Source organism: Oryza glaberrima, chromosome 10 (assembly GCF_000147395.1).
Source record: "Oryza glaberrima chromosome 10, OglaRS2, whole genome shotgun sequence".
Taxonomy (NCBI): domain Eukaryota; kingdom Viridiplantae; phylum Streptophyta; class Magnoliopsida; order Poales; family Poaceae; genus Oryza; species Oryza glaberrima.
Window position 1 is genome coordinate 16,666,728 of NC_068335.1, and position 26,684 is coordinate 16,693,411.

General features: G+C 40.4%; 2 protein-coding genes across 4 annotated transcripts; one reads left to right on the plus strand and one right to left on the minus strand.

Moving 5' to 3' along the window:
• Nucleotides 1–6,909: 6,909 nt before the first annotated feature.
• On the plus strand, nt 6,910–11,893 carry LOC127786191 (uncharacterized). Of its 3 annotated transcripts, none has more exons than XM_052313526.1 (5): nt 6,910–7,114; nt 9,818–10,633; nt 10,721–10,894; nt 11,045–11,170; nt 11,319–11,893. In XM_052313526.1, the coding sequence occupies exons 1-5, from the start codon at nt 7,061–7,063 to the stop codon at nt 11,418–11,420; spliced, it is 1,272 nt and encodes a 423-aa protein (XP_052169486.1). In that variant the 5' UTR covers nt 6,910–7,060; the 3' UTR covers nt 11,421–11,893. The 3 variants fall into 3 exon arrangements, with proteins under 3 accessions (XP_052169486.1, XP_052169487.1, XP_052169485.1); XM_052313527.1 differs by lacking the exon at nt 6,910–7,114 and adding an exon at nt 8,800–9,073 and having other exon boundaries at nt 10,721–10,899; XM_052313525.1 differs by lacking the exon at nt 6,910–7,114 and adding an exon at nt 8,927–9,073.
• Nucleotides 11,894–14,663: 2,770 nt separating this feature from the next.
• On the minus strand, nt 14,664–16,681 carry LOC127753287 (60S ribosomal protein L23). The gene is made up of 4 exons (XM_052278768.1): nt 16,602–16,681; nt 16,211–16,495; nt 15,012–15,053; nt 14,664–14,911 (listed from the first exon to the last, which is right to left on the minus strand). The coding sequence occupies exons 1-4, from the start codon at nt 16,612–16,614 to the stop codon at nt 14,829–14,831; spliced, it is 423 nt and encodes a 140-aa protein (XP_052134728.1). The 5' UTR covers nt 16,615–16,681; the 3' UTR covers nt 14,664–14,828.
• Between the last annotated feature and the right edge of the window lie 10,003 nt (nt 16,682–26,684).

Genomic DNA, 26,684 nt, shown 5'->3' on the forward strand with positions numbered 1-26,684 from the left:
AGCTAAATTTTGGAATTGAAACTTTATCAAATAGACCCGTAGTGCTCTGTACGGGCCTGTTTAGCAGGGGTGGAGCTGGAGCTCAGCCAAACAGTTTCAGCTTCTCTAGGTGGAGCTCTCTCATAAAATGAATTAGAGTTGTTGAGCTGGGTTTAGGCAGCTCCACAACTCCACTACAGACCCAACTTCTAGAGCTAAATTTAGAAGTTGGAGATGTACCAAACATATCCACATATTTTCCGCTCCCGCCTACGCACGCTCGCGCGGGCCGGCGCACGGCCTTGAGCCGACATGAGAACACGATCGGGCCGTGCCATATATATGGCCCCGGCCCCCATCCGGCCGTGCGCGTGTGCGCGCGCGCGATTCCACCATGTTTTGCGCGAGAAAAACACACCGCATCAACAGCTCGCGCGCACACACGGCTCCGGAAAAAATTTTGGTGGAGACCGGATGCAAGCCCCTTCTTCTGCAGCCCTGCTCTGGATTATTGACGCGTGGATGATGTATCGATCGGACTATCGGACGGGGCGCTCCGCTCGGCTCCAGGCTCACCCGGGCCCGATCTATGCGCGTGCGGCTGATGGAGCTCGAGGCTCGATCCGTCCCATCCCGGCTTGATCTGGGCCCGCGCGGCTTGATCTTGTCACCGCCACGACCATCGGAGGATGGCGGCTGCTCGGGGTTCTTGATCTGGATGAGGTAGGACGCCTTCGAATCCACGTTCGTGGCCTCCCGCGGCTCGATGGCGGCGACGGCGGCGTCGGCATCATCGTGACAACGGGCCGGCGAGGGGAGCTCGAGCTTGTAGATGGATGTGCACGCGGTGGCCGTACCACCGTACTCGCCGCTAGCCTGTGCTGTGTGCGGTGTGTCGTCGTGTTGTTCTGAAAATCAAAATTCAAAACAACGATGTCAGACTACATCATAGCATCAGCATGCACATCTGACACTGACACCAATCAATTTATGATTTTAAGCCACAATTTGGTTTACATCAATTATCTTCGAATGTGGTGACGAGCTCGACGTATCCCCACTCCCCAGTAGGGCCGGCAGCAGTCGCGCAGGCTCATCTTCATCTTCCCCAATCCCCATCAAGAATTCAAGAACAGCCGAAGCAGCGGCTGCTCCTCGATCGATGTTCACCTCCTGCAATCAACGACAGCAGCAGCTTCGAAAATGTCCAAAACATCTGTAATTCTCCATCTTTCCCTTGGCCAGTAATACGAGACAACCTCCTTCCCATGTCCACCTTCGCGGCCGTCATGGCTTCTTGTGTCCATTGACCCATTCTTGCCATAGTCCGGCGCATGCTTCTCCTCGACGCCGCCGACGGTGACAAGCTGCACATCTAACGCTACTTGGTACAGCAGCGGTGGTAGCCTGGTAGGCGGTGGCAACCCGGGGTGGAGGCAGAAAGCGACAACGACTCCCTCAATATGGAGGTTGAACGAGGATTGACGGCGAACGGGCAGGCGGCGTCCTCCTGCTCATGAGCCGCTCACGCTCAGATCGAGCCGGGACGGATCAAGCGCCATCAGCCGCATGCGCATAGATCGGGCTCGGGTGAGCCTGGAGCCGAGCGGAGCGCCCCGTCCGATCAATACATCATCCACGCGTCAATAATCCAGAGCTGGGCTGTAGAAGACGGGGCTCGCATCCGGTCTCCACCAAATTATCCTTAGCTACCCGGCCTCTCTACGTGGAAGAAATCCAGGAATCGCGCGCGAGGATGATCGACGTAGCGGTGTGTGCCGGTGTTGCGGCAAAGCGGCGACAGTCAGATCCCCCGGTTTGGCCTATGCACATTCCATAGCTAGGGGTAAAGCTAACACTACTCCTGCACTTTCGATCTCAGAGACCATACTTTCGATCGCCTTCTATACGTTTCGGCAGGCGACAGCAAACACAGGTTCGACGTATGCCTTACTGCATTAAACATGCTACTATACGCAATGGTAAAAAGCTAGTGTAGTCGGCAGCTGGCCCACGGCGATTTGGCCTATTGACGAACGGATAAAAGATTCCTATCAGAGGTATATATGTATCTACCTAGCTAGTTGCAAAAGGGTACTAGCTAGCGTGCATGGCGTTGTGATGGATGTGTGTTGTGCACGGGCCGTGCAATGCATGGCTAGCTATGGCAAAGCTAAGCTAAGCTAAGCTGGAAGATAAGCCCTCATGGGGGTGACAAGAGGGGGAGGAGGCTGCTTTTGGGGGACTGATGGGCATTAGTTCTGTCTGGTAGGCTAAGGTATAGCTTTATCTGTTCGATCTCATGGACTAATGTAATATCCTTTGGGTGCTAATTGTTGTTGTGTTGCTGACAGGATTGATTTTTAATCTTGGACATTACACGCCGCCATCGCATCCATCTCGCGCGTACGTGGTTCCTTTGATCCTTAATCCTTTCCTCACTTGCAGGTGTGTACAGTACACCTGCAATTAATGGTTTAATTTGTTCCTAGTGTGAAGAAATGGATTAGCTTAATTTGAGATCGTACAGTTGATTCACGCTTCCTTCGATCCGGGTTATGATCTCTAACACACATATGCTTGTAATATAACTCATTATTGCTTGAAAATATAACTCATTAGTGTGTTGAACTCATGTATATTATGCAGTGCAGGTCTCCTACACCATATAGCATGGTACTCTCCTACTCATGGCTAAATTTAGCTGGAGATGCTTGGCTAGGTAGACAAAAGGGCCGAGGCTTTTCTACCCAGGATCCCAACAAAGATATCTCCCCGAGATCGCCAGTAATCTCACGGCGGTGACCGCACGAAACGCCCGCCCGGCCGGATGCCGCAACGATGCATTCGCATCTCAGCTACTCGATCGTCTACTCTGCCCGGCCGCGGCTACCTAGCTTAGCTAGCTTAGCTACCGATCCGAGAGACGACGTACGAGTAGGGAGCGCGTGCGGCGGCTTATGCCTAGTACTACACTACTGGTATCGCGTAGGAGTATTCGCGTAGGTGATCGACGTGACGAGACGCGGGCGGCCGACCGGATTCCCCCACTGGAGCAGCGGCATGTCGATCGATCGTCGTGGGCGCTGGATCATATCGCTCGCGCTCATCGATCGGCACGCACGGTTAGACTCTGCTATATGTACGTGAGCCGGTGATGGTGAAAACGGTGGTGAATCGGGGGGCTCCGCTCGGTATATACCATTTGGTGATTAGATTATGCATCGATCTCTCTCTCTCTCTCTCTCTCTCTCTCTCTCTCTCTCTCTCGATCGAATTCTCGATGGATTGACACCTGCCTAATCAGCACGTTGATCTAGTTCTTTGGCAGATTTTGCACCGCCTTAGGTGTCGAACACTAATGCATAGTACTCTGATATTTATGATACTAGTACTCTATAATAAAACTGGCTATATGTAATGGTATTAGGTAGTATACAACTTTCCACAATTTTTTGAAAAAATACTTTCAAATATCTATACTCTTTACTACTTAAAATGTTATAATAGTGGGTGTCCTTTCCCACATCATCACTACCATTAATATGTGGGTCCCCTAATCTGTACTATTACACCATCTTTATGAGTCATCTCCTATTTTACTATTGGATCTCCTCAAATTTCAAAATCACCTACTTGTTAATAAGAAAAATCATCGTATTACTTGGACTAAATAAATGCTAATTAATTGATCTAATGAGGTAGAAACTCATTTTGTTTTCCATTGTAACGCACAAGCCTCTAAGCTAGCAACTATAGGTGGTGTTTGGATTTAGGGACTAAAACTTTAGTCCCTGTCACATTGGATATTTGGACACTAATTTAGAGTATTAAACATATACTACTTACAAAACTAATTACATAAATGAGAACTAATTCGCGTGACAATTTTTTAAGCCTAAATAATCCATAATTAGCACATGTTTACTATAGCATCACATAGGCTAATCATGGATTAATTATGCTCAATAGATTCGTCTCGTGAATTAGTCCAGGGTTATGAAATAGGTTTTGTCAATAGTCTACGTTTAATACTCCTAATTAGTGTCTAAACATCCGATGTGACATGGACTAAAATTTTTAGTCCCATCCAAACAGCCCCGTAGTATGAGCAATTGGTAGAGTGACTTTCTCAAATTACAGTAAGGTACAAAAACTAAAAGCCCTATCATTTGTCCTTCCGCTTACAAGCCATTATCAAATTTAAATTTTAAATTTTAATCTTGAAGCTGATTTTGGAAGATTTTTTTAATTTTAGTTTATTTTTCAGCATTAGCTTTTAAATCACTAAGATTATATATATATATATATATATATATATATATATATATATATATATATATATATATAACAAATTATTTTTATCACTCATAAGCCATTACGGCTTATAATCAACATATGCCAAACGACATGGCTGATAAGTGCAAGATGGGTGATGGCACATGCCTAACAAATTAGGGCAATGTTTATTTCAATCCATGCCAATGTGTTACAATATATTTTAGGACCTTCTTATTTCAATTTTTCGAAGTTTCTATCTCCTGTCTCCACTTGTTTAGCTAAAACTTAGCTTATTTTCCTTGGCTCTGATAAGGGTTTGATGATAATCATTGTCATATAAAAGAGTTGTATTTTACAATGATAATGTGGATGCACGCTGTGGACGTTGAAGATACGATTTTCTTTCCGCTGTATAATCATGCAATTCTTCTTCCTGGGCTTAGCACCACCACCGTTATCGACTGGTGAGCTTCCTTGGTATAGCTCCGGTCGTTGTTAGCCATGGGCAACTACTACTCATTCAATATCAATGCATAGCTAGAGAGAGGAGCGTTAGATTGATCGCTTGCTCTCCTACTCTAGATAGAGAGCCACTGGCATGCGAATTGAGCAAAGAGCATTGGCGGTGGAGTCCCCTCCCAACGAATGGCGAAATTCCTAGCGTCAATTGAAAAGATGGGTCTAGCCCTTATCTATTATGCTATTTTGGTCAATAATTCAATAGACATTGCTTAAAGTGAAATTTACTTTTGTATATTGACATATTCTTAACAGAAGACCTCATTTTTTTTAGCATCGACACTGCTCCATGGGAACTTGAGAAAAGGGGTTTAGAATTGATGAATTTTCCTAGTTGACCAATTTTTTTATTGGAGTGATACCTCATCACCTGTTGGAACTTGGAAGAGGTAACCCGTGCATGATCAGTAGATGCAACCACCGAGACGATCGAAATCGGCTTCATCCAACATGCAACCAACCAAATTGAATCTCGTTTAATCCTAGCTCAATTGATCTAACCAACTAAGCAACCTCTCTTGCATGGTTGCGTTCATCTAATCAGGTCAAGCCTAGCATGGATAAGACATACGCGCTAGAATAGGAGTGCATACAACTAAACACGCCTTTTATTGTTCTTACTACAAAAAAGAGATGTGTTTACAGTGTACATGTGCCTCTACTCTACAAAATAGGAATGACCATGACATTTTTATGTTACTTACAAGGTACTAGACATATCTCCCACTAAAAGTGTTCATTAGTGCTTTTTCTTTAGATTAGAGACTACCCCACATGTCACTCACAACCTATTGAAGTGTTGTGTTTGACTCCATGTCCATTTTAGTTTGGGTAGAGCGGAATGCAACAATTTCTCACATCAAGCTCAAGACGACACTAGTGATCTATCACTAAGTAAGGAAGAATCACATTTGTGTCAAGTTGTTGGTTTAAAAGCCATAGAAAAACGAACGAAGGAAAAAAAAGTTACGCGTAAAACTTATATCTATGTTATTAGTGGTTTAAAATTAAAGCTAAAAATAGAATAGATGAAAAATAACCTAAAATTACCTCTAAAATTAAGTTCTAAAATATAAATTTTAGTTGCGGCTGATAAGCCAACAAGCAAAAAAGTATATGAGAACTTATTCTTAGAGAAAGAGCTTCGAGCTTAACGGTACATGGTGTCTCGGAGACAGGAGCATATCTCCGAGGTGTTGTACGTTGGTGGCTTTAAGCTCTCAAAGGCACATGCTCTAAGTTTATTGTATGTGGAGCAAATAATTATTAAAATTTTTAAATTGAAAAATATATACTTTATATTGTGTTGCAAATCCTTCGACGTACAATCAAGGTCAAATTCGATCTGCATATGAAGAAAAATAGCAACATTGACTATAAAAAGTGCATTTTGCATTGGCACTTGTATTTACCATTTCTGTTTTTGCTTATTTAGATCAGATTTGATCACGCATGTTTGTGGAAAGATTATAACTCAATAAACCATGGTTTATGAATTTCTTCCGAAACTATATTTGTTGTGTTGTGCGTGCCAAAAGAAAAAGGAGCGTGTGATCTCGGCTTAAAATCCATTTCCTGTATATTATTCTAGAGGACATAGTCAACTCTCCGCACTCGATCCTTCCTAACTTCTGTCACCAAAATTCAGCCAGGGATCCGACAATAGACAGAGCAGGTCATGCAAAGTTGCAAACTGTCACCAAAAGAAAGAAAAACCAGTACTGCAACTACACATCTCAGTGTGTGCAGGGTTGGCCTGAATCAGAATCAGATAAGCATTTGCTTCCTCATATCATACCACACCATCCTTTCATTAGCAGAAACAGATTCCTAGATCTCCACTATCACTATTCCCCATTAGCAGCAGTGTGAAAAAAACCCAGTTGAGTTTTCGTGTACGTACTGTTCACCGTCAGGGACAGAACATTTTTTTTCACAAGCTGTGCAGCTAGCTTAGAGATAGATTCAGAGATGCCAAAGATGGTACCTAGCCTGGGGGGCGTCTAGGGCTAAATCTCTATAGCCATGTACGCCCACAACACACACACACACAACTTTGGTTATTCTCATATGATCTATATATACTCAAATGGTTCCTTCTGAATGGCTTGCAGACTTCAGAGACTTCACTCAGAGTACTACTCCTACACACCTGAATTCCATACACCATTTCTTCTCAGCCCTTTCACCCAATTCAGTCATATACATATTTCTCATAGACTATAGATACATAAAATTTTCAGCTAGACAGTAGTGATCATTTCTGCAGTGATCAGTAGAGATGATGATGATGTTTCAAGATCAGGATTTCATCGGCATGCTGCCTTCTGCCATTGTAACTCTTCTAACTTCTCTCTTTTAACTCCTTTGCATGCCAGTTTTACATACACACACACACAAAAAAAAAATCTGCATACATGCATAAATAATCAGAGTGTGTTTGTTAACTTGGATACTAGTATTTCTACTTCAATTATATATAACGACGAACCGATGATCAATACGTTGAACATGATCAAATGGAGATCGATATGCATATGCACTGTGGGATTAGATAGAGGTGCATCTTCGCCTGACAGTCTGACAGACATGCATTCGATCAGTCTGGAATCAGAATACTTTCAATTCTTTCGTCAGGCATCCATCTGCTTGGCGTCGCCGCGGCGACTTTGCTTCACAGCATGGATGACTGCATGTCTGCATGCAAGAGTTGTGTGCTATTCCTGCAAGTGAGACCTGAGTTTCTTGCTATTCTTATCCATTTTTTTTTTCAGTTACATGAAGTGTTCTTTTTGTACGGAATGACCAGGTTGTTCTTTTAGATAGAGAACAACTTCATGCATGCAAACAGTTATTGATCAATCATCATTTTACAGCCCCAATTTGCCACATAAGAGCATATACATCTCTGGCAGGCATGCATGTACTTGGCTGCTTTTTTCCATGACGTTTGGCATCCAGTTCTCCTGAAATATCTATAAACGCACATCGAAAGCTTAGTTAGATATGTGACCAACCTTGCATGTATGCAAAGGTCTCTAAAGTAATAGTGTGTCTTTTCGCTTTCCGCCTTTTAGTTCCGGATTCATGAAGCAATGATAAGTTAATATGTATCATATTTGACAAGAAAATTTTAAAAAAGGGGGTCAAAATTTCACCCGGGATAGACACCGTTTGAACCATTGAATCAGCATATCAAATTAGAGATAAGCACATCAATAACATATTCAAAGCAATTCTCATTGTACCTACAAGAATCAACTACTCCCTCCCTACCACAATTAAGGGATTTTGAGTTTTTTGTTTGCAACGTTTGACCGCTCGTCTTATTCAAATTTTTTTTTTGCAAATATAAAAAAATGAAAAGTTGTGCTTAAAGTACTGTGGATAATAAAGTAAGTCACAAATAAAATAAATAATAATTTCAAAAAAATTTGAATAAGACGAGTGATCAAACGTTACAAGTAAAAACTCAAAATCCCTTATATTATGGGACGGAGGGATTTCTGAGATCGAGTCAGTATTGCAGAGATAAAAAAAAAACAATACATCAGGCAAAACTCTTACATTCTTTTTTTTGGCGAATACGCATCATTAAGATGTAATGAGGTGTTTGAGTACATCGCAAACGAACAGAATTACAAAGAAAGACAATAGGAACTGGAATCCTATATCTTGTGCGACCATGAACTCTTTCATTCTTTCTTTTTTAAAAAAAAATGCAAAACCTATATATATCACATACTGTTATCTCTTAATGATCATGTGTTCATGTGTTGAATCAACTAGATAGCAATATCCCATTTTTCTCGCAAAAGAAAATTACGACGTCTCGGTCAAAAACTGATCTAGGAGTAAGGGGAAACTAATCTTGGAGAGACAAAGGGCGGTTTAATTGTTCGTTAGGAGCCGAATTACGGCATAGAACATGCACAAAAATAGGTGTTTTCCCCTTTTTTTTCTTCTTTAGCTTTGGGCATATGTACTTACATTTTCACCATGTGACATGTAAATATATTTGTCCTTTGTCCTAATTAAGTGCTACGGTTACTTCGCATCTAGTTCTTGTTAGGTCTCCGGCTCTTATGGCTCTATAATTAGCCTGGATTATTGCTTGGTCTTCTTGTTCATGGGCTTATAAATAGAACACACTGCCATTAGCATGGGTCGTGAGCTTTTCTCCTCTTCAAATTCCCATTCCGTTGATGTGCCTCTACCTTCTCAGTATCAATTTAGAGCATTCCTTGGTGCAAGATCCATCATGCTCGACGACGTCGACGACGAGCCTTTCGCCGTAAATCTCCTGAAAGCAAATTAGGCTCAATTCTGCAGTTATTTGCAAGCTTCAGTCATTTTCAGCATAGTTGTTTTCAGCAGTTTCTGCTGTTGTTATTCTGCATGCATATGGTCTGATAATTTATTTTGCATTCTGCTTGCCCATGCATATTAGGATTCCATAGCAATGGCAATTGGCAAATGCTAATGCTCTGATCAGATTTTGCTAGAGCAATAATTGTTAGGTGGCTATCATACTAAAGCGGAAAGGGGCACCAGATCCTGCGAAAATCTTTCTGCTTTTTGGACCTCTTGCAGTACAGATGGGAATCGATGCCTCGACTTGATAGTTTCTGCTTCCTAATCTCCACGAGCTTTATGACATTGCGCATTGGAATTTTTGATTAGTTGCCTGATCCTAACAGTAACATTCCCCCCAGCATACGGCATACGGACCTATACCTCTACTGTTCTTGACATCTTCAGAGATTTCAGATTTCAGATAGAACAGTATAATTTGCAAATACAACAGTATGGCATTTGATTCCTTGCAAAAAAAGAGATTATAAAAGAATCATAGAAATGGGTTTAAATAGCCTAATACAAATCTGTAAATCACCGTTTTGTCAATTCAGGATTTTGGCGATGAATGTTTGCATTGCACAGGCCTGTAGAAGAATACAGTTTTTTTTTCTGAAGAAAGAAATGGTTACGAGTTGGTGGTTTGATGGTTTTTGTCTGAATTTTGTTTTTGTTTTTGCAGGATGGCATCTCGAGCCCGATAGCGCAGCACATCTATGACTTCTGCGACGACGGCAACGGCGGCGACCTCTTCGCGGCGGTGAACGCGGCGGCGGCGGCAGGGTCGGACATGTTCACGGCCTCCTCGGAGGACGCGTCCGCCTCGTCGTCGTCGACGGCCACCGCGCCCATCGCCGGCGGCGGCGACACCCTGTCGCCGCCGCTGCCGTCGCTGGACTCCACGCTCTCGGCTCTCCTCGAGCAAGACGAGCCGCCCGGCGCCGACGGCGAGCTCCTCCTCCCCATCGACGACTACGCGTTCGCCGCCGTCGACGAGACGCAGCCACCACCACCACCGGAGCATCAGCAGCAGCAGTTCACCCAGATGCCTCTCCCGGTGATGGGCAGCGCGGCGGCGGAGCACCCGGCGCTGCAGGCGCAGCTGAGCAGCACCGCCACCGAGCTGATGCAGTACGCCGGGTTCACCGACGAGGTCTTCGCGGCGGCGTTGGCCGCTGGAGCCGGAGCTGGGGCGGGAGGGTACATGGGCCTGGACGACCCGCTCTGCCCGCAGCAGCAGCATTCCGGCGCGATGCTCCCCGCCGCCGCCGCCGCCGCCGGCGAGGCGTTCTTCAGCAAGGACGCGCACGCGGCGCAGGCCGCCTTCTTCGCCGCGGCCGGCGGCGGCGGCGGAAGCATGGTGATGTCGATGATGGGAATGGACGAGATCGGCGAGTACCAGCGGATGATGGAATGCGGCGGCGCGCTTTTCGGCGCCACCCACGCCGCCGACGGCGCCGACATGGCCTTCGGCAACGCCGCCGCCGCAGAGTTGCAGGTAGGACATTGCCGCCATGCAAGAACCTCTCGCGCACGCGCAGCATGACGCCATGACCGTTTCACCATGGTGGTCGTGGTGCCACAGATGGGCGGAGGCGGGAGTAGCCCAGCGCGGCTGCCGGCGACGGGGACGACGGAGACGACGAGCTTGGAGGACACGAGCTTCAAGACCGTCCGCCTCTCCAACGAGGAGAGGAAGGAAAAGATCCACAGGTACATCAAGAAGAGGAACGAGAGGAATTTCAGCAAGAAGATCAAGGTGAGGCAAGAACTTCCAAATTATTCAAATTCAAATTCAAAATATCACACCCCCCCCCCCCCCCCACCCACCCATCTTTCAAACGAATTTCACCTCACCGCCGACCACATTACTGACATCTCAGATTTTTTTTAAAAAAAAAATCTGCAGTACGCTTGCAGAAAAACCCTCGCGGATAGCCGGCCTCGCGTCCGTGGTAGGTTCGCCAAGAACGACGACTACTGCGAGGCATCCAGGTCGATCGGCTCGCAGAATCACGAAGAGTATGAACAAATTGTAAGCATTCAAATGCCAAGAACGCCCTCAAAAAAATCTTTAAAACAAAGTGATATTATCGGTTTGAAACTTGGGATTATATTTACGAAGTGAAATTTGGCAATGATTTGAGGACTTTTTGTCTTTTTTTTTTGTCTTGAATTTGCAGGGCGGCGTGAAGGGAGAAGACATGCTTGATTCTGACGCTCTAGCGCATATCAGCGGGATGAGCTCATACATGTACAATCACACAGTGGAATCCTGGATATAAACTCATACGACACAGCACTGAGAAACTCTCTCGAATTGCTTTTTCTTTTTTTTTTCCACCCTATTTTGTGCAGATTTAACCGGTCCTTTACTTCAAACCTCTGAATAATTTTGTAGAAATTTGATATATGTTGATCAGCTGGAGTTGCTGTAGGGTCGGTCTGTTGTCATATCAATCTGCTTTTCACTTGTTTGTCATTCTTGCAGGTGAATGAAATAGATAGAGTTAATTTGCATAATTTGTATAGATACAAATGTCGTGTGTACTTAACGATGTTAGAAGGCATTTTGAAATGCCTAGTATGTTTTGAGGTGGTCCTGGAAACGGTTGAGAAAATTGGAGCAGGGAAAATCAATATAGATTTAGGCCTTTAACAATCTGAGGGTGTAAAGGAAAAGGATATATTTGCAAATGTTTGACGGTATAATACCTCTATATGAATATATTATACTATTGACTTTATTCCTTCTCTAGTGTTCAAGTCTGAGCAGTACTTTTTTTTAAATTAGAATACAACAAAACTATCTAACAAAACTGTATTATTGTAAATGCTCCAGTAAAGAAAAATCTACACATACGGTATTTTTCAAACTAAATATTATGAGAGCTATTAATGATCAAGCTTTCAAAAGTTTGACTGAATAAAGTTCTTTTTCTTTTCTGAAAACAAACTAAATAAAGTTAACAACATCATATATTTGAATACGGATGAAGTAATTTCTATATGTCTTTTTTCACGAACGCGCAAACCATTTGCGTGTCAAAGTAATTTCTACATGTCGTGTAATTGGGAACAAGAAACCTAATCTATTCAGTCAAAATATAAGCGGCTGAATAAAATTAAGCTAAGTAGAAGCACACTGAATAAAACTGTTATGCAAACCTTGTTTACACAGAATGCCTGATTCAAACAATCAACTAATTAAGGTCCCAAAAAGATCACAAATAAAAAATAAAAAAATGACCCAAAAGTTCTCCAGATATATCATTACTTCATTAGGAAATACAAGTGAGGGACCAATGAAATCTGTGGCATCTAAAAACACGACTATCTAAAAAAAGAATCAGATAAAAAAAAAAGAAATTCCTTACCAAAGGCTGAATCTTTTGAAAATCCTGTTGGCAGAAATTTTAACAGTTATTACCATTTATCGTCGTAACAATGCACATCCATTGAGAATATTGGAAAATTACGCAAGAGGAACTTAGAGCATCATCAAGACATTACGAATAATCTTCTCCCAATTTTTTTTTCTAAATTGAAAATAGAAAATTTTGTTTTTGGTTTTCTAAACTGAAAATAGAAAGTAAAAAAAAAACTGATCTCTCTCATAGAAAACCTAAATTTTATAAGAATAGATCACGAAGAAACTGAGATATGTTAGATCCGTGTGTAGGGGATCTGCTGAATCCATTTTTTTCACTTAAAAACCATTAAAATCAGTAAGTTAAAGGAACTCTAAAACGTGTGTGGGGGATATGTTGGATCCGATTTTTCACCTAAAACCATTAAAATCAGTTTTGGAAGAAACAGGGTTCTGTTATATCCGTGTGTAGATGATCTGTTGGATCCGATTTTTCACTTTAAAACCCTTACAATCAGTACGGTGAAGGGAACTCTGAAACGTGTGTTGGATCCGATTTTTCACTTTAAAACCCTTACAATCAGTATGGTGAAGGACTCTAAAACGTGTGTGGGGATATGTTCGATCCGATTTTTTACCTAAAAACATAAAAATCAGTTTTAAAAACATAAAAATCAGTTTTGGGAACGATATAAGGACTGCTGGTGATGCTCTTACTATGCTACAAGAAAATGGTTAATTGTATCCATACCATTACAAATATGCCAAATTAGAAAAATATCGCTACTATTCACCATTACAAATATGCCAAATTAGAAAAATATCGCTACTATTCGTGATATCGACTAGTACCGCTAAAATTTGGGGAAATTTGATCCATGCCACTCCGTCGCGTTATCCACTTCCCGTTGGCGCCACTATCTTTCGTTTGTGTCGAGTGCTGCCATCTCCTCCACCATCGTTGAAACTCCCCGCCATCACCATCGCGCATCAAGGCCGAGCACCGCCTTCCCCACACAACCGAGCCGCCTCGCCCTCGCCCCACTAACCGGCGCAGCCTTACGCTCTCCCCGCCTACACATAGCCTCGGCCCGCTGCCATCACCTCGCCCTCTCGCCACCCACTCACAGCCACAGTCCGCCGCCGCCTCTCCTTCTCCCCTCCGGCGCAGAGTCACAACCCGCCGCCATCACCTCACCCTCTCGCCGCCCGCGCACAACCATGGCCCGTCGCCGCCGCTTCGCCCTCTCGGCATGCTTCGCCATCATCCCCCTTGAGACCCGCCGCCGTCACCTTGCCCTCTCGCCGCCCGCGTACAGCCATGGCCAGTTGCCGCTGCCTCGCCCTCTTGGCGTGCTTTGCCATTGTGCCCCTAGAGACCCTTCGCCATCACCTCGCCCTCTTGCCGCGCACAGCCATGGCCCGTCGCCGCCGCTTCGCCCTCTCGGCGTGCTTCGCCATCGTGCCCCTTGAGAGCGGAGGAGAAGGCCGTCGCTGCTTTTCCTGCCGCCGAGCTCCTTCGCCACATCAAGGCCGAGCGCCGCCTTCCCCGCGTACCCAAGTTACCGCCGCTCTAGTCGCTCGTCGCCGAAGCTCCGCTTGCCGCCAGAGTTGGGAAACGTCATTGTCACTGTCATGTCATGCTTGAAGGCTGTCATCGCTTTCCCTGCCACCGAGCTCCTTCGCTACCGCATAGAGGCCAAGCAGCGAAGGAAACTGCCGCATCGAGGCCAAGCACCGAAGTTGGGAAATTATTGGGGAGTGGATGGAAAACGCGACGGAGTAACACAGTTCTAATTTCTCCAAATTCTAGAGGCACCCAACCGATATCACGAATAGTAGTGCTATTTTTCTAATTTAGCATATTTGTAGTGGCATGAATCCAATGAATCCAATTAATCCCAGAGGAAATCATCCTAGAACATCACATAACGTCAGAACGTACATAGAAAGGAGTCAAATGGGCCGTCGCTGATTGCAGAGGTTGTGCAGCGGCACATTGAAAATGAGGGAGTAGAGATTAGGTAGGGAAGCATAGAACAAAGCCTAAATCTTCAGGCAGCTTCAGGTGGCAGAAAGGTGAGATAGATGTTCATTCAGCTAGTTTCTCCAGAATACGATCTGGTTGCTGACTGTGAACTGATTAAAAGGAGCAAGGTAAACAAGCAAACATGCCATTTTCCATTCATCAAGGACAATCCGCACTGAAAATTTAACTGAAGGTTTGCTTCAAGTTCAGGTTAAACTTGGTTGGAAACAAAAAAGAACTGGAGCACATTATCACATCCGGCACAGAACTGAAAACTACTACTCCAAACAAGCTCTAGACAATGGCATTTGCTGCGCTAGCAATCCTTGGCCAGAGGTCGGCGCACTCCTTACCAATGGGTCCAGTGATAGCAGAACCTGGAAAAGAATACACAGTGAGTAAATTATTGCCTGGTAGGCTTCGAGAGAAAATACAATAACATATAACATATGGGAGTATAGTAGTGTTCTCGCATACCTTTCATCTCACCCTTGGGATTCACAATCACCCCAGCATTGTCTGCACATCAAATTTCATAACCGGTATTAATTCGATAGACCACATGGCAGCTCCAAATGATAAAACCAATGACAAAATAGCCAAGGGAATAGTGTACAAATGAAATGCTGCTCGAAATGTAAAAGAGACCAAAGAATAAAAGCACACAAAACATGTAGAATGAATAAAAGCTAATGTATTATATTTATGGCATCAGAAGACAAAAATATATGTCACATGGCCAGTCCCAAAGTTTCATAGCGGCGATGCCACTACCTAGGGCAATGGAATATGTGACCGCTTCCAGATGGAGGAACTCTTATGAAGATAAAATCTTTATAAGAAAACCTCTACATCCAACAATGCTTTGTTTGTGACGTTTACTTAGGAATATGCAAACATGTATATAAGTTTGCTCCAGAAAAAGCTGAAGAACCTTGCAGTCCTCCCGTCACTGTGTATTTCCTACGGCAGTGCAAATAAAATAACAGAACAAGCTCCAACGAACAAAATTCAGCAATTGGCCTATACAGCGCAATCAGATAAGTAATGCCAGCCATCTTCCAGTTGAAAAATATTTTGAGAACACCACAGTTATTAAAAGTAGGACCAGCACCATGTCAGGCAATAACGATCATGTTCCCAACCAAAAGGCCCCATCTAAAACATCTTCCTAGTGAAGACAGTAAAATATAGAAGAATATTTGTACCCTCTTTTATGCCATGTTACAAACTCACAATAAGCAAACACATAAATTTTGGCTTAAAAATAATTCACCAAACTAAAAAAAACCTGCTAACATATTTGGTGTTTTCTGGTAGATTTGATGATAGTTCAAGTAAAATCAACCTAAAGCCTAGCCCCCAAAACAAGCTCACTGTAGCTCATAAGAATGTGTAACTTAATCACGTAATGACGTAAGCATAAAAAAATAGAGCATTGCTCCAATCGTAGCAGCCACAACTGATCAGCATTCTCAATATGGTAAATCGTGTAACCCATAATGAAATTGACACTAATTTATGCAGGTGGACTAAAAGATCACACTAAAATACTTAGAAACCAAACTTAACGCAGCTCATAACACGTCATAATGCAACACTAATCATCAAGACACTAGAGAGCATCACGATTTCACAGATCGGAATGGGCGAAATTGGGTGCAGCTTCCGCTTACCTTCGAAGTACATGTAGACGCCGTCCTTGCGGCGCCACGGCTTGCGCTGGCGGACGATGACGGCGGGCATGACCTTCTTCCGGAGGTCGGGCTTCCCCTTCTTGACGGTGGCCATGACCATGTCGCCGACGCAGGCCGACGGCAGCCGGTTGAGCCTCCCCTTGATGCCCTTCACGGAGATGATGTAGAGGTTCTTGGCGCCGGTGTTGTCGGCACAGTTCACCGTCGCCGCCACCGGCAGACCCAGCGACATCCGGAACTTGTTCCCCGCCGACCCACCCCTCCCTGCGCCACCATTTCCGACACGCGCGAAGACCAGATCAGCGACGCAGAAGCAGCGGCGGAGGAAGGAGACGGAGCGGAGGTGGGGAGAGAGGTGGCTCGCACGTACCTCGCTTCGACATGGCGGCGTCCGCGGCGGCGGCGGCGCGAGGAGACGAGGATCCGGCTAGGGCTTCACTGCCTCGGCTACTTATAAGGCGAGAGGCATGTGGGCCTGTGGGCTTTGGGCTTTCGGCTCAATATGCGGCCCATTTACTGCTAATGTTAGAGTTTTAATTGGGCCTAGATTACTAGGAACAGTACTTAGCCCTAAAGTGGCTTTGGCTATGTGAATGATCCATCAGTGTCGAGAGGAACTGAGATCGGTGCTGTAGTAGTAATGACTGCAACTTTAATAGTCGGAGCACATAATAACTGTTGGATCGATGGAACCAACGGCTCGGATTTGCTCTGCCATCATGCCGCACCATCGATGCTACAGTAATCGGTATATTGTAGATTGGGAGTAACTATATTTATGGCGCCATATTTTTCACCAAAAAATAGTCAGCATGTATTTACATTGTAAGTCCCTAAATTACATATGTAATTTTAGTGTATTTACAATGTAAATTCTAAAATTATATATGTAAGTCTCTAAATTACATATGTAATTTTAGTATATTTATAATGTAAGTTCTAAAATTACATATCTAAGTCCTGAAATTATATATGTAGTAGTTTTTTCATGAAAACACATGCTGACGAGATGAGAAATTTGAATTGATTGGCTTCACGATGCAACACGAAATACGTAAAGACGTTCACGATGCAACACGAAATACGTAAAGACGTTCAATGCACATGGTATTGCAATCGTAGCACGAATCTCAAGGGAGATCAATTGAACAAGAAATCAATTGTGATTACTCACAAAATGTGTCGACATAATTATAGCAACACTGTTGTAGATTTGCTACAGTAATTCATAAACAATATTTCTTATGATCTAAACCGTTGGTTTTTGATCCATCAGTTGCGGTGCAACTGCTAAAGTTATAGTTATATGGTTTCATCTTTTCACTTATGCTTATACTTATCAACCAAAATTTAAAATTTCAACCTTAAATTTAAAGTTTATGTTTATGGTTTTTTATCATAGTTTATTTTTTAGCCTTTGCTTTTAAATTGTTAAGAACATATACAATAAAAAATTATTCACAAACTATTTTTTTGTTTGTAAATATATCGTCGAATAAGCAAAACGATAGGGCTTATAGTAAGGACTGCACCAATCTCGGTCCGTCCAACAGGCTCAGAGGAAAATGAGAGATTCAAAAAAAGTGAAATCATATATGACATGCCAGATAAATGCTTTAGCAAACTTTAATGATCTGTTTAGAACATAGAATGCATACAGATCCTGCATAATGCATAAGTAAATTGGTAAAAAAAAACCCATACAAATCCCATAGGATTAACTAGCACCACTGCTATTGTTTGTTGTTGTAGTCATGTGGTGCTATCTGATCAGATATAAATGTTGCTGTTAAGGTGGCAGCTTCTGTGAATCTGATGAGCTTAAGAAAGATGTCATGCTCGAAGCTGATCGCCATGCTCGAAGTTGATCGCCAAGTGACTCGGATAATTTGACTTGTGCTTTTTAACTATACTTTCCTAATCCTAAAGCTGCCGGCCATCCGTCGTCCTTTTGTGAGATCTGTGAATCAGCCGATCAGGTCGGTGAGTCATCAGCTCATCATCTAATGTCCCTTTGATCTCGTAGCTAGATTTAGCTTTAGGGCTTAGTGGTTTTCCTTTTTTCGCTTTCCTGAGATGCTCACTACTACGACCTAGAAATTTGTTAATTATGAGTAGATAAGATCGTAAGGAAAGGCTAGATAAATGTCATCATGTCACTAAGCAGATATGTACACTCTGCAACGGCTGAATGTGTTGTTCTTGCTGACGAATGGATATAACTAATTTTTTTTAATAATGGATTAAAACCCGGCCTATACATCCCGCAGGATATACGCAGCCCTAAAGATACATAGTCTGAGCATTTAAGCTCACAATATAGGTTTCGAATAACAAAACATAAAAGTTAGGCACTAGGCCTCCAGCAGCAATTGGCCTGAAATTGGAACTGTTTAGTTGTACTAGCTGCGTATAATTCCTTTGCCAGAAGTCCGAAATCCGACCGTAGATGTGTGGTTATGTTATCACTCTATAGAACTGTAATTAAACAGAAGTGTTTTTACGTCATAGCTAGCAGCTTGAGCTTAGTAGGACGCTAGGACGTACTCCCTCTAAAAGTTATAAATATTTAACGTTTAAAATAGGATTTAATCAAACTTAATTTTAAAACTTTGGCCACCAATAATTTCTGAATTTCTTTGTTTAAAAATAAACTAGCTGGGTGGCCCGCGCAATTGCGCGGCTAGCACCCATATAAAATTATATATTTTTAATATGATTTTACTTCAAATTTATTAAATAGTTATCTCGTTGTCTTAAGATTTTTAAAGACTAAACCTTATTATCCTCGTGTTTCTAATTTCTTTAGTTTCTAAAGTCACAGCAGTTGCTACTCCTTACTTCTGTCATATTATTTTTTATTTGCTTGCTCGATCTACCACTGTTTTCTATTCATTCTCCTTGGAATCTTTAAAAATTTGATCTAAAAACTTATAGGTTTTAGAGTTTATTGTCCTGTTGGGCATCTTTTTTATAATTTCTAGAAGTCCCGTCAAACACTGCCATTATACTCATCTATGTTCGTCCATTGCATCTTCTCTTTATTGTCATTGCTATTTTAAAAATCGAATATAATTATCCTTTAGGTTTATTTTTTTACTTTCTAGAAGTTTCTCCAAAACGTCAGCGACTTTGTCACTGTACTCCTCTACGGCTCACCCGCTGCCGCCCTTCTTTATTGTCATTGAGATTTTAAAATCAAACAGGATTATCATTGGGGTTTATTTTTTTACCTTTTAGAAGCCCGAACCTTTAAAAATTGGAGTTTATTGTCTTGTTGGGTTTCATTTTTCTTTTATAATTTTTAGAAATCCCATCAAACGTTGCCACTATACTCCTCTATGACCCGTCCGCCGCATACTCTTTATTAGGATTGTAAAAGTCAAACATAACTATCATTGGAATTCATTTTTTTTACTTTATAGAAGACCCACCAACCATCGGCGACTTTGCCATTGTACTCCTATACGACCCGGCCGCTGCCTCTCATTTTTATTATTATTGAGATTTTAAAAATCAAATATGATTATCATTGGGTTTATTTTTTTACTTTCTAGAAGTCCTGCCACCTACCTTGACCGATTGCTTCACGACCTGCCTGTTGTACTTCTTTTTAGTCGTCATTAGGATTGTATTTGGTGTTTTATTAATAGTTTTTAGATCTCCCATCAACTGCCACTACTCTGCTCCTCTATAGGCATGTTACTTAATCAATCTTTTCATGTGTTTCAGGTGGTCTTTTCTTTTAGTAATCTTTATTTTTTTATCACCAATTTTAGTTATTTATAAATTGTATTCCTAGCTGATATCTTATTTTTCTTTTTCTAATTTCAGATTTATTTTATTTTTCCTATTGTGTTTTTTTGATATTTTTTTATTTTCAATTTCAGTTGTTTTAAAATTGTATTCATACTTTAACTTTCTTTTTAATTTGCCTAATTTCAGATTATATTTTATTTTTATTCCAAATTATAGTTAATCTACTATTGGGTATTTTAATATTGCTTATATTTAATTCCGAATTTTAGTTAATTTTAAATTATATTCCTATTTGAACTCTTCTTTTCTTTTCTTTTTTCTAATTTTGATTTTTTTTTATTTTTTATTCCGAAATTTAATTAATCTCGTATTGGATTCTTATATAGACTCTTCTTTCAATATTCCTTATTTTTAATTCCGAATTTCTGCTATTTTTAAATTGTAATTCTACTTGGACTCTTTTTTTTTGGCTAATTTCCGATTTTATTTTATTTTTATTCCGAATTTTGATTAATCTCGTATTGGGTTTCTATATGGACTCTTCTTTCAATATTCCTTATTTTTAATTCCGAATTTCAGCTATTTTTAGATTATATTCCTACTTAGACTCTCTTTTTTTTTTGCTAATTTCGGATTTTATTTTATTTTTATTCCGAATTTTGATTAATCTTGTATTGCGTTCCTATATGGACTCTTCTTTCAATATTACTTACTTTTAATTCCGAATTTCAGCTATTTTTAGATTGTATTTCTAATTGGACTCTTCTTTTCTTTTTCTCCGATTCATGTGGAAATTTCTAACCCCCACAGCGAACGTAAAAATCAAATATGATTATCATTGGGTTTATTTTTTTTTTACTTTCTAGAAGTCTCGCCAAACGCCTTGACCGATTGCTTCACGACCTGCCCGCTGTACTTCTTTTTAGTAGTCATCAGGATTCTATTTGATATTTTATTAATAGTTTTTAGATGTCCCATCAACCGCCACCACTCTTCTCCTCTATAGGCATGTTACTTAATTAATCTCGTCATGTGTTTCAGATGGTCTTTTCTTTTAGTAATCTTTATTTTTTTTAATCACCAATTTTAGTTATTTATAAATTGTATTTCTAGCTGATATCTTATTTTTCTTTTTCTAATTTCAGAATTTATTTTATTTTTCGTATTGTGTTCTTTAGTTTTTTTATTTTTATTTTGAATTTCAGTTGTTTTAAAATTGTATTTCTACTTTAACTCTCTTTTTAATTTGCCTAATTTCAGATTATATTTTATTTTTTATTCTGAATTTTAGTTAATCTACTATTGGGTTCTTATATATACTCTTATTTTAATATTGCTTATATTTAATTCCGAATTTTAGTTAATTTTAAATTATATTCTTACTTGAACTCTTCTTTTCTTTTCCTTTTTCTAATTTCGATTTTTTTTATTTTTTTATTTTGAATTTTAATTAATCTCGTATTGGGTTATTGTATGGACTCTTCTTTTAATATTCCTTATTTTAATTCCGAATTTCAGCTATTTTTAAATTGTATTCCTACTTAGACTCTTTTTTTTTGCTAATTTCGGATTTTATTTTATTTTTGTTTCGAATTTTGATTAATCTCGTATTGGATTCCTATATGGAAACTTCTTTCAATATTGCTTACTTTTAATTCCGAATTTTAGCTTTTTTTAAATTGTATTTCTACTTGGACTCTCCTTTTCTTTTTTTTCTTTTTCTCTGATTAATGTGGGAATTTCTAGCCCCCACAGCGAACGTGGTGCCTCCTTTCAAAGCTGTTTAATAATATAATAGATAGATAGATTCTTCCTAAACGTCAAATACACCGGCCGGAGGAAGCAGTAACCATCCATCAATATTCAATCGCGCGCGTAAAGCGCCTTGATGCAGTCACCTTTAGGGTTTCCCAAACCGCCGGGTCCAGGGTTACCACGCCCCAGCGGTAAGCACGGTTATCATGGTAACCGTAAAAAACCAATTTAAATTATTTTTTAAATTTATTTGAATTTAAGAAGGTTACTGCGGTATTTACATTGCCATACCCCCGTGGTAAGTATGATAAACCCGGTAACTGCGGTAACCGCGCGGTTACCGACGGTATGGTGAACCCTAGTCACCTTCCTACACTTTCCTCCTCATCGCGATTGTCTTTCCTAGCTCTCTGCCTATATATCATCGTCTGTCATGCATATTGCTCCAACGAGTGCAGAGTGCTTATCCAGTTATGCTTTACTGTACTAATTTAGTTTCATCACCAAAACCTTTCTCGATCGGCAACGTGGACAGCCATGGTCCTAGCTAGCTGTTTGAAGTCAGGGCCGGGCCGTCAAATTTGTAGGCCCTGTACAAAACACTAAGTGAGGCCTAAATCAAGTACAAAGTATAACTAAAATAATGTATATACTGCAGAGCAAATGCGATATATCAAGAATAGTATATTTTTTAACTCTTGTTTTGCATAATCAGAAACTGTCAAATTGAAAACGGAGAATGTTCGTTGTTGTTGCTGGCTTGATGCCTAGTGCCTTGCTTTTTGGTTGCTTGCTAAGTTGCTATTCGCTGGTTGAATGAAAATTTGAAATTGGATGAGCCGGCTGGCGGCTTGCTGCTCGGAGGAGACAAGACGTCGAGACTCGAGACGAACTGAATAAGTCGCAGATACGAAAAACGAAAGAGAATACAAAACGCCGTGGGACCTCGGGGCTCGGAGTTGAGAATACGAAGCGCCACGCACGCGAAGTCGCCGCGCGGAGACACGCGCGGACTCGAACAGGGTTATGGCGCTCTGGCCTCACACAAATGCATGGGCCTTATTCAGCTGGGCTGATTTTCTGAGGCCCTAAAAATTTGGAGGTCTATACGGTCGTATGGGCCGCACGCCCATGTGCACGGCCCTGTTTGGAGTGCATTCGTTCGCAGCAACGACCGACAACGCGATATCTGAACTGAACACACAGATGGTCGTCGTTTGAACAAGAGACACGGCCACACCGTCATGTCAGCCAAACGGGCATAAATTAAGCCCTGTCGTAGCATGGCAACATCCAGATATCTCGCCTAAACTCGACCATTGTACAACCCTCACTGTAGCTGCAAGCTCTCTCATTGTTCATGTGACATTATATTTCCCCCACGTTTTGCTGTGTCAATTGTAAAACGTGTAGATGTGTAATATGCCTCAGACGCTAGCTAGTGGCGCTCAGATGCCTACGTACGGCCGGGAATATAATGACTACATCGATCTGCATAGATATCTTTCACGGGGTTTAATTTTTCGGTTTGACCGATTCTATCGGAGGTCACGGATATATCAAATTTCCAAAATTTTGGTCCAAAATTTCTGAAATTTTGAACAAACTAGGAAGGTGGCCCGCGCGTATGCGTGGGCACTTATATTATTGAAAGGTGAGATTATTGTTTGTTTAGAAATTTTGTCTCATAGATTAAGGGCAAACTAAAATTTGGATAATGTTATTTTATAATAATTTAAGGGTTCTATTTTTCTTAAGGTATCTTGAAAAACCATTCACAAACTTTTAAGTAGAAGATGGATTAAGTACTTATGATTTTTGAATCATGTTTCTTTTTTCTCGAGTAAATAAAAAACTATTGCTAGTTAATTATCATATAGTCCATCTATATGCATACCGTGTAGTATGACCGCAAATGAAAAATGCGAGTGCAAGATACTCAAGATTCTTTTGATTAAATCATCTCATGAAGGCACATGATATAGTAATAAAGAGAGGGAAGCATATGCATGGGAAAAAAAGAAGAAGGAGAAAAAATGAAAAAAGGGAGGGGAAGCGTACGTACCCATGCACGTAGGTGCGTACCTATGCCACGGGAGGAGAGGTGGGACCTCGTAGTATTTAGTTTGTTCTAAGATCAATTTAATCTAACGGTTTATAATATTGGACCTACCGATTTAAGTGAAAATCAAGAAATAGATACATTGTTTTTTTCTTAGAATGTCTAATATTTGCTCTAATTTATAGAGCTCCACGTCGTAGCTTGAGAGCATTTTAAGGAATTTTAAATGACTTAACACATGTAATTAGAATATTAACTGTGCAATATATATGTATGGGACATATGGTAATATTTGTTCCAGCTTCGTCCATGTTTATATACATGTAGAGTGAAATTAATTTTATGGATTGCAAGCCATTAGATGTCTAATTAATAGCAATTAATTGTGACACCTATTTACAATTGTAAAATTGTTCAGAGTAACTCTTACATATTCATCTTACGACTTTAATAATTTATCACCATGACTCGTATGAAAAAAAATATGTAGTACTTAAGGTTTAGGATAGCTGAAATTGATGAATTATATAATTTATGTGATAGTTTTTTGAGGGTATAAACAAATATATTGACTTCTAAAAAGTTAGAATGTTGTTTAAAGAACTATTTAGAAACTTGGAAAGCGTGCAAAAAAAATCCAAAATATGGAATCGGGAAAAAAAGAGAGGGCCTTAAACTCCCTTTATCACCCTTGTCGTAGTAAGAGTTCTATTAATATTCGTCAATATTGCGCTCACATTTATAACATAATGATTCCTTTCACCTATACGAACAAATAGTAAAAAATCCAAATACGATATAACTCAGATACATTATAATTATTATGTAATCAACTCTCGGTTTCAACTTAAACAGAGCTAATTAGTATGGAGGAAAACACAACCCATGGTGCTTAATTATTCTCTCACTGCATCACACATTTAATTTTCTTTTCATGTTATTAACAAAATTAATCATCTCCATATATGATTCGATTTGTGGCAAAGTGGTAGCTCTACAGCGGTTGTGATCACCTTATATGTCTTAGGCACTACACTTTGTCACACGTGCGAAAGGCAAAGGTGCACACTTGCATTGTGCAGCAGGCAAAAAGAGAATTTCGGACGCTTTATTTATTAGCAAACAATAGATCCGATGATTATAATAATAAGTCCACCAGTTCTAGTGTAAGTGTAAATTAGTTAATATAGATTTTAAATTGTTAATTTAATGGGTACACAATATAATGGTGTAGACCTTATTTTGAAACAGTGCATTACTTGAGAATAATAGACCAATGTACAGAATATAATTGTGTAAAATTTATTTTAAAATAAGGCATTATTTGAAAAGAAGATTTTTGTTATATGATGGTAGATTCTTTGTTTTGTAAAATTATGATTATTTAAAAAAATATATCCATTATATATATATATGGAAAAAAGAAAAAAAAGGAAAAAATAGGAAAAGAAAGGAAGGAAGCATACATGTACGTACGTATATACTCCACTTGCCACCTGCCAATGCGCGGGAGGAGGATAGGTGGGACCCATGGTATTTAGATTGTTTTAAGATCGATTTTATTTAACGGTGTATAATATTGGACTCACCAATTTAAGTGAAAATAAATGGGTAAATGTTTTGTTTTTTTCTTAGAATTTCTAGGATTTTCTCTATTTTATTAGAGTACTACTTGGCAGCTTGAGAGCATTTAATAGGTACAGAATATAAATGTGTAAAATTTATTTTAAAATAGTGCACTATTTGAAAGGAAGTTTCTTTGTTATATGATGGTAGATTCTTTGTTTTGTAAAATTATGATTATTTAAAAAATATATCCATTATATATATATAAATGGAAAAAAAGAAAAAAAAGGAAAAGAAAGGAAAAGAAAGGAAGGAAGCATACGTACATGTACGTACGTATACTCCACCTGCCACCTGCCAATGCGCGGGAGAAGGATAGGTGGGACTCATGGTATTTAGTTTTTTTAAGATCAATTTTATTATAATATTAGACCCACTAATTTAAGTGAAAATTAAGGGGTAGATGTTTTGCTTTTTTCTTAGAATTTCTAGGATTTTCTCTATTTTATTAGAGCGCCACTTGTCGGCTTGAGAGCGTTTGTAGGAAGTCTCATGGATTTTTAGTATATAATAGAAGATGTTGGTCAAATTTGAACAAAATATTATCAAATTAAAAAAATTAAAAAAATCGGCCGAAATAATAATGTATGGGGTCCGAAATTTCATTCCGGCCGGACTTTCAAACCTAAGTTTCACGCACAACATTTCAATTCGGCAGCAGTTCGATCGCGATCTCGGCCACGTATCCACGCATGCATCTGGCTGCTTCCGCTTTCGCCGTCCACTACAACATTTCAGGACGGCAGCGCGCATCGATCGATCGCGCCTCGACACGCCGACTGATCTATCTCCAAACGATCGATTATTCCGATCGATCAACATAGCTTTTGCTCTCCTTTAATTTATGCTGCGATGGAGACGGCCGCGTTCGATCGCCATTTCCCACCTCACTGCTCACGCTACCTAGGTTAATTAGCTACACCCTCTGTTTTAAATTATAAAATGTTTTAACTTTGATCAACGTTAAATTCCTTTAAATTTAACTAAGTTTATGCATAAATATAGTAATATTTATAATAACAAATTAGTTTTATTAAATCAACAATTGAATATATTCTCATAATAAATTTATGTTGAGTTGAAAATATTATTATTATTTTCTATAAACTTGGTCGAATTTAAAGCAATTTAATTTTAACCAAAAGTTAAAACGTCTTATAATCTTAAAAACGGAGAAATACCTCTAAAGCAAAAGGCTTAGCCTATATCTACGATGCTCTCCTCCTCTTCCTAGGCTATCTCCATCCATCG

Bases quoted from the DNA above. Each gene is read 5' to 3' on its own strand.
- LOC127786191 (XM_052313525.1), top strand. From the start codon at position 8,942: ATGGGTCGTGAGCTTTTCTCCTCTTCAAATTCCCATTCCGTTGATGTG. The intron at 10,634-10,720 runs GTAGGACATTGC...GTGGTGCCACAG, and splicing joins CCGCCGCCGCAGAGTTGCAG to ATGGGCGGAGGCGGGAGTAG. The intron at 11,171-11,318 runs GTAAGCATTCAA...TTGAATTTGCAG, and splicing joins ACGAAGAGTATGAACAAATT to GGCGGCGTGAAGGGAGAAGA.
- LOC127753287 (XM_052278768.1), bottom strand. The intron at 15,054-16,210 runs GTAAGCGGAAGC...TTTGATGTGCAG, and splicing joins CGTCTACATGTACTTCGAAG to ACAATGCTGGGGTGATTGTG. The intron at 14,912-15,011 runs GTATGCGAGAAC...ATTCTTTTCCAG, and splicing joins TCCCAAGGGTGAGATGAAAG to GTTCTGCTATCACTGGACCC.